Source organism: Trachypithecus francoisi, unplaced genomic scaffold, assembly GCF_009764315.1.
Source record: "Trachypithecus francoisi isolate TF-2019V2 unplaced genomic scaffold, Tfra_2.0 Lachesis_group13, whole genome shotgun sequence".
Taxonomy (NCBI): Eukaryota; Metazoa; Chordata; class Mammalia; order Primates; family Cercopithecidae; genus Trachypithecus; species Trachypithecus francoisi.
Genome location: NW_022681458.1, coordinates 33,570,269 through 33,582,546, shown reverse-complemented (window position 1 = coordinate 33,582,546; position 12,278 = coordinate 33,570,269). Strand labels below are relative to the sequence as shown.

The following is a 12,278-nucleotide window of genomic DNA, read 5'->3' as shown; positions in this document are numbered from 1 at the left end:
ATTAAGTTCCATAGGATATTTCAGTTGTTTCATTCAGTAGATTAGATACCATTAATGAATTTCTACAATAGTTAGGGAGTAGAATGCACTGATGAACTGCTTTATTAGTTATATGTTAAAACAACCATTTATTGGGTGCCTGTTTCATGGCTGCCACTGTGCTAAGTGTATGAAAGTAGATAAGAAAATTCCTACTCTCCAGAAATTTATTTATTAGTGGGACAAGTATTAATGCATTATGTAGTTAATGCTGAAATGAAAGAAAGGATCACAGAGTGGAACCTCTTCAGAACCAGATAACTTCAGAAGGAATTTAACATTTTTCCATTTAAAAAATTGTAAACAGGCTTTATTATTATAAATTAGAATGCAGTTCATAGAGTGCATTTCTATTGTAGAAACTGAATATGGGTTTCCTGAGCAGCAAGTTACTTGAATATATCAGACCCTTCTTGGTGATGTTATTTGCTGTAATTTCTCCTAGATTATTTTACAAATTATTCTACATTGGATTTAGTGTTTTAAAAGTCTTATATGGTATTAAACTTGTAACAATGAAATCCATTGGATTTTAGTTGCCATTACCCAGGGAGGAGCAATACAACTGGCTAACAATGGTACCGATGGGGTACAGGGCCTGCAAACATTAACCATGACCAATGCAGCCGCCACTCAGCCGGGTACTACCATTCTACAGTATGCACAGACCACTGATGGACAGCAGATCTTAGTGCCCAGCAACCAAGTTGTTGTTCAAGGTAAGGGAATTCAGAATTCACAGGTGTAGTAAATTCTTCAAAATGCTAAAATTTTATAAGCTCACAGAAAAAGTAAGTATCATATTACAAAGCTCCATTCAAATGTAGTTAACATTTCTTCAATATAGATAGTATTTTCCATGAACTCTTCCATTATTCCAATTGGACTAAAATGTCATGGCATAAAAACAACTATTTTCAGTTTTTAAAATATTGGCATCTACCTTTAACATCTTTACTATTTGGGGTAGAAGAAACAGGACAGGTTAGAAGGAAAGACCAGGAAATCAGGAGTTAGAAAAGATGGATTCTATATCTAACTGCATGAATCTGCTATGAGGCCTTGAGTAAAAAAGCTCCTCTGGGCTTCAGAAAAGTGTTGTTGTTGTTTTTTTTTATTGTTTTTGTTTTGTTTTGTTTTCATGTGTAAAATAAGAGTTGCACTAAATCTCTGAAAACAGTCTTTAGAAGTTCAGGATTCTGTTTCTCTGCTTTTTATTCAAAAGAAATTTAAATCTTCTGAGATCATCAGTTTTTTTTATTATTTTTTTTTTTTTCTAGAGACATGGTCTCACTGTGTTGCCCAGGCTAGTCTTGAACTCCGGGCCTCAAGCAATCCTCCTTTCTCGGGCTCCCAAAGTGTTGGGATGCCTCTGCACTTGACCCAGTTTTTATTTCAAATGAAAACATTATATTCCACAAAATCTTATACCATCTTATGCTGCTCTTTAGAGAAAAAGTAGTTGTTAAATTCTTGACAAATTTTGGAGTTGCTTTTTTGTTTTTTGGGGGTTTTTCTTGTTTTTTTTTTTTAGTTTAATTGTTTTTTTCTGTTTATTTCAGGAATCTTTATGGATATCAGTTAACCATTTTTCTTTGGATTCATTTGAATATTTCAGGAATATAGTTAATGCCAGGTTAGAAATTTGCTGATTGAGGAAATAATAATAAATCTGTTTCTGAAAATATTTTTATAAATGATAATGTATTTTGCCTGTGTTAGGTAATGACAGTTGTATCCTTTCACCATGGATAATTGAATAATCCTGAAACACCAACTGGAGAGAGTCATAACTTATTTAAAGAGCCCTAATGTTTACAGAATATATTCTGTTATTAAGCGAGTATTTGAAAAAGATACTATTTTGCTTATTGATGAGAGTAAAACACCTTTTCACTTTACATGCAGGTACTCAAAAATTGTAAAGCAGGATGTCAGTGAATTTGAATTCTGAACGTCAGTTTGAAGATGGTAACATGTTTAGTATATAAATCTTTTCCACTCAAAGCATACATTTTAATTGATATTAATAATTAATATTAATAATTTAATAAAGACCTTCAAATTTTTTTAAGTAACATTAGGTTCCTTAGGAGAGCATATTATTACACTGTTTTTAGAAGCAGTTTGACAAATAGTGATTGTGTTTGTTTTTACAAATGGTGAATCAGAAAAATAAAACTTCAGCTTATTAAGTCATTATCATTTACATTAAAACAATATGTTTTCAAATAATATAATTGGCATCAGGTGATACACTTTTTCATACTTTCAGTTTTGTTTTAATTCAAAATCTCTAATAGTTGACCATAATGCTTTATCTTCTTTTTCATTTTGCTATTTTATGAAAAATCATGGTCGTTTTTATGTCGTGGCAAGAGTCTACTTGAAATTTTTTAATATGAATTTACCAATATCAAAGGAAGACATTGAGGACTATACTCTATCTAGGAAGATCATCCAAGCTGTGCCCCACTTACCTTTTAGACTTAAGGTTGGTAAGCATGTTAACAACAGAATAGAACTGCATTCAAATGAAAAATGAAATATAAGATCCAGCAGACATAGGTTACTGTAATAAATACATTACATTGGGAATTATTTCTTAGTAGTGGCGCAAAGAGTGCTGATTCTTTCAACACTTTAGCCAGAATCATCTTTTCTTTTTTGTTTCCCTTTTAGTCCAGAATACATGCTTAGATTGATGATTGATACACATAATTGAATCAAGTTGCAGTGTTTCTGTCTTACACGATACTCACGGTTTCTTTCAGCTGCCTCTGGAGATGTACAAACATACCAGATTCGCACAGCACCCACTAGCACTATTGCCCCTGGAGTTGTTATGGCATCCTCCCCAGCACTTCCTACACAGCCTGCTGAAGAAGCAGCACGAAAGAGAGAGGTTCGTCTAATGAAGAACAGGTACATATACTGCATTTACTTAGATTGTTGTGGGTTAAGTGTGTCTTCACATTCTGCTGGATGTGTATCTTTACATCTACTGGTAATAGGATCTTTGCATTGGATTTTTTTTTCCAGCAGAATTAATGGATCTTGCTAAATTGTCTTTATTTAATGAGCTGCACTTATAAGATAGCTATAGGATTATGGGTCAATCTTTGATCATGGAGTAGTTTTCTTTCATGCAGTTTCCCCACAGGAGATTTAATGCACAACCTTCCTATGTTTGCACTCCAACCAGCTTGCCAGGTTATTTCAAAATGGTTTCTTTTCATGTATAGTATTGTTCAAGAAGATCAAGAGTTTCACATATGTATATTAACTGTGTGTTAAATTTTATCTATATTAAATTTACTTGATATAAAGTAAATGTATGGTGGCCAGTTCATGTTTTAATGAATAGTATCTTTACTCAAAATAATAACATTTTAACACCTAAAGATTCTTCAAAAATATATTCTAAGAATACCATGTTATGGACAAAAATCTTAAAATAGTCTTCAAAAACTACTACCTTCAAAATCTATGAAATGTTGGTAAAGCAGTTCTCAGAAAGTAACTTCATTACTATAAATGATTTTGCTGTAAAAAACAATAAAAACAAGTTACTAAATATTAGTTTAGAACTTTCATATAGAAGTGACCGAGACAAACAGAAGAAGATGAAAATAAGGATATGTAAAGTTTTAAAAAGTTTGAAATTGATGAAAGTATCTCACTGTTCATCCCAGGATACGTCAAACCCTGATAAAGTGAAAGAAGCAGGGCTTCCAAGTCCTAGCCCTGTCCCTCCATTTTGGGAGAAGGTATTAACCTTCTATACCTCAGGTTTGCAAAATGGGACTCCAGCACACACCCGAAGTATTGTTTTAAGAGTCAAGTAAGATAATTCCTTTGAAAGCACTTTGTAACTGTAGTGCTCTGTTGAAATGGGTGTGTGTGTGTCTGTGTCTGTGTCTGTGTCTGTGCAATTTCACTTACAGCTCAGATCAGCTTTTTTGTTCCTAAAATATTCTTAGCTGTCACAATGTTAGTAAATTATATCTGAACGCAGAGATTTTTCTGAGATATTAGAAAAAGAGAAACAAGCCAAGTGACTTTTTTTTTCTTATTTTCCCTCCTGAGACAGAGTCTTGCTCTGTCGCCCAGGCTGGAGTACAGTGGCACAGTCTCAGCTCACCACAACCTCTGCCTGCTGGGTTCAAGCAGTTCTCCTACCTCAGCCTCCTGAATATGTAGGATTACAGGCACCCACCACCACAGCTGGCTAATTTTTGTATTAGTAGAGACATGATTTCACTATTTTGGCCAGGGTGCTCTTGAACTTGACCTCATGATCTACCCTTCTCAGCCTTCCAAAGTGCTGGGATTACAGGCATGAGCCATGGTGCCCAGCCCTCAAGTGACTTTTATTTGTGTTCCATCTGTCTGTGATTTTGAGTATTTAGGTTTTACTAAACAGAAGCATAAAGGCTGCATTCATAATTTAAATATATTTTAAAATATAAATTAAAATCCGTCAATAAAAATTAAAATCTTTTCAGTTTTTAAAAATGTTTATAAGGAAACTCTTAACTTAAAATTAGAAGCAAGTCTGATTAAGAAGTCTTAAGCAAGGGCTGAGTAGTAATATTTAAGACAACACTGCTTACTAAAGCAACCAGTTCTAAGCAAACGTAGGAGCAAAATCAGAAAATAAATCCTTTTGATTATAAAACACAACAGAAGGACTTCTGTTTATGTCTATGTAGTTTGGCTCTGTGGAACAAAATGTTTCCCCCGTTGGCCGGGCGCAGTGGCTCACGCCTGTAATCCCAGCACTTTGGGAGGCCGAAGCAGGCAGATAACAAGATCAGGAGATCGAGACCATCCTGGCTAACATGGTGAAACCCTATCTCTACTAAATACAAAAAAATTAGCCGGGCATGGTGGCAGGCGCCTGTAGTCCCAGCTACTCGGGAGGCTGAGGCAGGAGAATGGCATAAACCCAGGAGGCGGAGCTTGCAGTGAGCCGAGATCGCGCCCCTGCACTCCAGCCTGGGCAACAGAGCAAGACTCCATCTCAAAAAAAAATATGTTTCACTGCTTTGACTGGCAGACCAAATTTCCTTTTTCTTCTATTTATTTTTCTTTCAGATTTATGACCACTGCCACCAACAAGTTAGGAACAGGGCACACGTAACTACAGTTGCTACCAGCCTTTGCTTGCCTGAGACTTACCATGGACTCTTTCATAACATTACTTTGCTTAGATGTAGTCACCCTACTCTTGAAAAAGGAAACTTCCCATTGATTCTGCTATAGTTCCTTTCCCCTTTCCTTACCAGATTACTGCTGCTTCTACTTTTTCAGCCTCCATTCACTGGAATCCGGCTTCTGTGACTAGCATACCCCTCATATGTCTATAAAAAGGTACAAATTCCCTCCCACTTGGCAAATCTAGTATTTTCTTTCATTTAATTTTAACTCTATGGAGTATGACACTTTCGACTTCTCATTACTCTAAACTCTTCCTTGGCTGGCTTCACCTGGTTTTCTGACTACTTTTCAAATTTTTCCTTTGAACCTTCATCCATATCCATGTATTTCAGGCATTACTTTATATGCTGATACCTCCTAATTCTATATATTCTGGGTTTGACCTTTCTGCCGAGTGCTATTTATTAAGCCCCAGTATATATTATTTTATTAATTCTACCTACAGTGAGGTAGAAGCTTATCCCCACTTTAGAGGAGGAGAAGGTAAATATCAGAGAAAAATCAAATATATTGCCAAAGGTCACACACTTTATGAGATTAGTAGAACTGAAATTTGAACCCATATCTGGCACCAAAGGCTGTAAACATGCTACTTCACTGATTCCAATATGCAGCCATCTTCTGCTGTGCCTCTCAAACCAGAGCACATGGCAGTATGCTAGGGATGTGTATGTAGCCTTAGGAGGTGAATGTGGAGTGCTTTCCTTTCCTTCAATGTTCATTTTGCTAAAATATTTGAGAGAAATAAACCTTTTTTTTTTTTTTGGTTGAGACAGAGTCTTGCTCTGTCGCCCAGGCTGGAGTGCAGTGGCCGGATCTCAGCTCACTGCAAGCTCCGCCTCCCGGGTTTACGCCATTCTCCTGCCTCAGCCTCCCAAGTAGCTGGGACTACAGGCGCCCGCCACCTCGCCCGGCTAGTTTTTGTATTTTTAGTAGAGACGGGGTTTCACCGTATTAGCCAGGATGGTCTCGATCTCCTGACCTCGTGATCCGCCCGTCTCGGCCTCCCAAAGTGCTGGGATTACAGGCTTGAGCCACCGCGCCCGGCCATAAACCTTATTTTTAAGGTAAAATAAGAGATTTAAAAGAAATTTATGCCAGCAGTGGTTTTGCTGCACCACCAGAATCTCCATATTTGGTTTCCTCTTCTAGTGTGACTATTTCAGTGGAAAAGTTAAGAGAAGCACACTCTTCCTAAGCATGCTCACTAGGATGAATGTCCCTTATGCACATCAAACACAGCCTTTTTTTTTTTTTTTTTTGAGGCGGAGTCTCGCTCTGTTGCCCGGACTGGAGTGCAGTGGCCGGATCTCAGCTCACTGCAAGCTTCGCCTCCCGGGTTTACACCATTCTCCTGCCTCAGCCTCCCGAGTAGCTGGGACTACAGGCGCCCGCCACCTCGCCCGGCTAGTTTTTGTATTTTTCGTAGAGACGGGGTTTCACTGTGTTAGCCAGGATGGTCTCGATCTCCTGATCTCGTGATCCGCCCGTCTCGGCCTCCCAAAGTGCTGGGATTACAGGCTTGAGCCACCGCGCCCGGCCAAACACAGCCTATGTTAAACTAAACTTTGATAGGAAAAGATTGTAATCCAAAAAATTCATCACTATCCAAATTGGCATTTATTTCAAGATGAAGATAAGTGGTAAACATTCTAAAAGAAAGTGTAGACAGCTGTTCTATTAATTTGTGTTGCTACAGTAATAACCACGAATCTCAGTGTCTTAAAATTCTTCCTCACATGTGTTACATTTTGGCAGCTGCAGGTCAGTTGCTGTGGCTCTCCTTCATATGCCCATCTGAGTCTAGGATCCTGGGCTAGAGCAGCACCTCTTTTAGAAAAGGGCAATGCTTTTGAAAACATTTGCTTGATTGTGGTGAACATTACATCTACTTGTGCTCTGTCAGCCACAGCACAGGCAAGGAAAGCCCGAAGTCAGTGTAGTGGGAATGAACTCTTCCTACAGGAATGGGGAGTGAAAAATTGTGAAAGTAATGCAGTCTGTGACCTTTGCCTTTATGTAACTTTACATTGGAGGAGGATTTTAAAAGCAGGTTCCCTAAAGGCAGAAGTAACAAAGGAGAAAGTTAAATGGATATGATCGTATGAAACTATAAACCCCCTATTTAGCAAAGTAAAAGAAAAGTAGCAAACATTTTAACAAATAATGTCAGAAAACTAATGAGTTGAGGGATATAAATAGGCAGATTCTTAGAAAATGGATAGGGTAAAAAATTTGAAAAATTCTAAAAAAATTAAAGTATAATATGAATTAAAATATATCCATTCAACCATATACAACTAGCCATTAACAGTAAATAAAGATGTATTTTTATTAAGATGGGAAGATGTTCTCGGACAACAGCAGGTTACCAAAGAATATGTACATTACTATCAGTTTTCTTTAAATTTATTATTATTACACAAGTAAAACATGTTCATTATAAGTAAATTAAGAAACATTACCTAAAAATTTAATTACTTCTAATTTCACCATCTAAAATGTTAACATTCTAAAGTCAGTTTTTTTACTCAAACCAGTACAAAGAAAGGTAAATATACATTTTTAATATATTTTTAGGTAATTTTAAACTTACAAAGGAGTTGTAAAAATAGTACTACAGAGTTCCAGATACCCTTCATCCAGCTTCCTCTAATCTTAGTATATTACGTAACCAGGGTACATTTATAAAAAATAAAAGTACATTGGTATAATACCATTAACTGAATCGTACATTTTATTTCCCCAGTTTTTTTACTTATATAATCCAGTTTGGGTACCATATTGCATTTAATTATAGTCTCCTTCAGTCTGAAAGTTTCTGTTTCCTTGTCTTTGATGGCCTTGTCACTTTTGAAGAGCAGTGATCTGTTTTCTTATAGAATATCCCTCAATTTGCATTTGTCCAGTGTTTTCTTATGGATAGATTGAGATAATAGGTTTTGGGGAGGAATTCCACAGAGGTATAGTGTACCCTTCTCATAACATCACATCAGGGAGCACATACATAACTGGTGATGTTAACTTTGATCACTTGGTTAAAGTGCTGTCCAGGTGTCTCCACTGTTGAGCTACCATTTTTCTCTTTGTCCAGCCCATAATCAAGGGAAGGAGAATTAAATTCCACCTCCTAAAAGGGAGAATATGAAACAATTTGTGGTCATATGTTAAAACCACCACAGTAATTAGGTGTATTTTAGAAGAAATACTTGAGAGGCTATGCAGATACATTCTTTTCTCTTTAAAGTTTTGCCCACCAATTTTAGAATTCATCAGTAAATCTTGTCTACAGTAATTAATTCTATTTGCTGTTCTGATGGGAATTTTCTATATCCCCATCCCTTCTATATTTAACAGCTTAACAACTGAATTCTATAAACAAGATTTGTTTCTTCTCCACATTATTTTATCAATACAAACATGTATTTTGGGAGTTATAATCCAGTACTATTGTTATTTAATTATGTGTTCATATTGTTCTAGCTTTGGCCACTGGCATCTTTTATAAGTGTCTTCTGTGTCCTTTTGACATGCCCCATTTTTTTCTTTTTAAGCACGTCTTTACTTTCCGAGACTGCAAGATTGTCCAAGTTCTCATGTTGTGTTTTCCCTTCCTTAGCCTTGGCATGAGCTGTTTTTCCAATGATCCCTAGTTCCTTTATTAGAAAATGGTGGCCAATATGGTGAAACCCTGTCTCTACTAAAAATAGAAAATTTAGCTGGGGTGGTGGTGCACGCCTGTAATCCCAGCTACTCGGGAGGCTGAGGCAGGAGAATTGCATGAACCTGGGAGGTGGAGGTTGCAGTGAGCTAAGATGGCGCCACTACACTCCAGCCTGAGTGAAAGAGCGAGATACTGTCTCAAAAAAAAATACATACATATATATACACCTTCATATATGCACACATTCTTATTTCTGTATCTTTATATATAGTTGGCTCTGTTTTCCATAGTCCACATCTGTGGATTCAACCACCCATACATTTAAAACCTTGAAGAAAAAAAAGTAATAATATAGCAATTTTTTAAATAATACAAATAAAAAAGTAATTTAGTATAACAACTGTTTACATAGTATTTACATTGTATTAAATATAAGTAATCTAGAGATGATTTTAAGTATATAGGGGGATGCATATAGATTATATGCAAATATAATGCCATTTTATATAAGGGACTTGAGCATCTGTGGATTTTGATATTCATGAGAGTTCCTGGGACCAATCCCCCATAGATACTGAGGGACAACTATATACTTAAAATAAATATGAATATACAGTAACATATCTGATTCTAAGCTTTAACCACATGGCTCACTGTAGACTTCTCTTTGCCTATTTGTAACTTCTTTTTCTGACAGAAACTTGGCTTATATGTTTGTTTAAATCTACTATACATACAGAAAACTTGTAAGAACTGATAATATGTACCCTTGTGAGAAACAAGTTTACCAGTTACAGTGCAGTATTTATATACACTTCTTTTTGTTTTGGGCCTAATAGTATTTAGCAAAAGTGCCGTTTTCTAAAGTTACTTCACTCTGCTCCTTTTTTCTCTACCCCTTTCAATAAGATTATATCATATGATTATAGTACAGTTTGATTTGTCACCATCTTCAGTTCTGGGATTTTCTGACATCCCTAAGTTTTTATCCTTAAATTTGCATGTACATAAGTTCACTCTTTGTGCTGTATAGTTTTATGGGTTTTGATAGATGCAGTGTCATGTATCTGTCACCACAATGCCATAAGGAACAATTACACTAGTTAACTAACAGTTATATAATACTAAGTAGTCTCTTATATCCCTTTGAAGTCAGCTTCTCCCACACCCTGAAAACCACTGAACTGTTTTCTGCCCTTACAGTTTTGCCTATTCCATAATCTCTTATAAATGGAATCTTAAATTATAATTTGTAGCCTTTTAGATCTGGTTCCTTCATCTAGCAAAATGCATTCAAGATTTATTGATTTTATTGCATGAATCAGTAGTTGGGACTTATCCCAGATGATTCCATTTTATAGATGTACTATGCTTTGTTTTTTCACCTTGAATTTCATCCCAGTTAATTCCAGTTTTAGAGAAATAAAGTTACTATCAACACATAAAGGTTTTTATATGAACTATCCATTAACATGAGTAAATATCTAGAAGTAGGCTGCTTGCGTGAAATGTAACTAACTGTATATTTAACCTTTTAAATAAACTGTCCAGTTGTTTCCAAAATGGCTATACCGTTTTGTATTCCCACCAGGAATGTATGAGAGTTCAGTTGCTTTGTATCCTTGCCAAAACTTGACGTTGTCAGGTTTATTATTTGTCCCCCAGCTCTAGAAGTTGTATGATGGATATCTTGTGGTTTAACTTGCACTTCACTAGTGAATTTTTTTTTTTTTTTTGAGATGGAGTCTCCCTCTGTCACCCAGACTGGAATGCAGTGGCAGGATCTCAGCTTATTGCAACCTCTGCCTCCTGGGTTCAAGACATTCTCGTGCCTCAGCCTCCCTGAGTAGCCAGTATTACAGGCACCTGCCACCATGTCCGACTAATTTTTTGTATTTTTAGTAGAGATGGGGTTTCGCTATTTTGACCAGGCTGGTTTTGAACTTCTGACCTCAGGTGATCCACCCACCTCTACCTCCCAAAGTGCTGGGATTACAGGTGTGAGCCACCGTGCCCAGCCTTCAGCTAGTGACTTTTATGTGATTTGCCATCTATATGTTTTCTTTGATGAAATGTCTTCTTAGATCTTTTAGTCATTTCTATTGTTTGTTTTCAGAGACCTTTTTTCCAAATCCTTTGTCAGAGCAAGTACATTCTTTCAGTCTATAGCTTTTTCTTTAATTTTCTTAACATTATCTTTTGCAGAGCAAAAGGTTGCCATTTTGATGAGGCCCATTTTATCAGTTTTGTCCTTTGTACATCATGCTTGTGGTATTGTATTTATGAATTTTCTGCCTGGATAGGCCCAGCCCACTTACACATGTCTAAGAGCCTGTGGACAGGCCCATTGGTGCCCACATGCATCATCTGGGGTGCCTGAGGATTGGTTGGTCCTGCCCATCAGCACCCATTGTCTGGAGTCATGCGGACCAGCTCGCTCTTGCTATCACACGTGCCACCCAGAGGCCTGCAGACAGGCCTGCCCGGCCTGCTGCCACCGTCAAGACCTTTGTGTCCACATACCAGCCAATCTGGTGTCCCTATCCTCAGCAAAGCTTTATCACAGCCTCCACTGACAACCGAAGCCTAAGCCACTGAAGAAATCATAGATGCCCTGAGAGAATCATAGATACCACCATTGATGACAGTAAAAGAAATCATACAGAGACAACACATCTGAACCCACCTAGAATCAAATCCAGAGCCCCCTACCCAGCTAACACTATAGCTACATCTACAGTAAAAGTCTTTCTCTACAAAAGCCAGTCCATAAAATTGGATAAAGCAGCAGTTGCACAGATAATCAAGATAAGGACACGAGAAACATAAAATACTAAGGAAACATGATACCTCCAAAGGAACACAATAATTTTCCACTAACAGATCTCAAAGAGCAGGTAATCAATAAAATGCCTGAAAAGGAATTGAAAATAATGATCTTAAGAAAACTAAGCAAGAAACAACAGAACACAGATAGACAATACAAGTAAATCAGGAAAACAATTCATGATCTGAATGAGAAATTAAACAAAGAGGTAAATATTTTAAGAAAAAACAAATTCTGGAACTGAAGAATTTAATAAAAAAACAGTGGAGGACTTCAACTATAGACTAGATCAAGCAGAAGAAAGAATTTCCGAACTTTAAGACAGGTCTTTTAAAATAACCCAGTCAAACACACACTAAAAAGGATGAAGAAAACCTACATAGGACATCATAAAGCAAACAAATAATTCAATTTTGGGAGTGCCACAAGGAGAAAAGATAGGAAAAGGCACCAAAAACCTATTTAACAAAATAATCACTGAAGACCTCCCATGTCTTGAGAGAGAGATATATATCCAGATACAGG

General features: G+C 36.7%; 2 protein-coding genes across 17 annotated transcripts in view; one reads left to right on the top strand and one right to left on the bottom strand.

Moving 5' to 3' along the window:
- The window catches only part of METTL21A (methyltransferase like 21A), a 58,220-nt gene that overhangs the window by 7,012 nt on the left and 38,930 nt on the right, over positions 1-12,278 (bottom strand). For 4 of the 6 annotated variants that reach the window (XM_033230528.1, XM_033230527.1, XM_033230521.1 and 1 more), the window contains one exon: positions 7,570-8,392. The exons of the other annotated variants lie outside the window; for them this stretch is intronic. In XM_033230528.1, coding sequence (XP_033086419.1) covers positions 8,379-8,392 — 14 coding nt within the window. In that variant the 3' untranslated portion in view covers positions 7,570-8,378. Of the gene's footprint in view, positions 1-7,569; positions 8,393-12,278 lie in introns of those variants that run through there. 6 annotated transcript variants of the gene reach the window in all.
- The window catches only part of CREB1 (cAMP responsive element binding protein 1), a 75,836-nt gene that overhangs the window by 46,072 nt on the left and 17,486 nt on the right, over positions 1-12,278 (top strand). For 7 of the 11 annotated variants that reach the window (XR_004441600.1, XR_004441602.1, XR_004441601.1 and 4 more), the window contains 2 exons: positions 576-758; positions 2,814-2,964. Coding sequence is in view for 5 of the 11 variants with exons in the window: in XM_033230509.1 (XP_033086400.1) it covers positions 576-758; positions 2,814-2,964 (334 nt within the window). In the remaining 6 variants the exon portion in view is untranslated. Of the gene's footprint in view, positions 1-575; positions 759-1,947; positions 2,011-2,418; positions 2,534-2,813; positions 2,965-12,278 lie in introns of all 11 variants that reach the window. The other 4 variants (XR_004441604.1, XR_004441605.1, XM_033230512.1 and 1 more) reach the window with 2 other exon arrangements.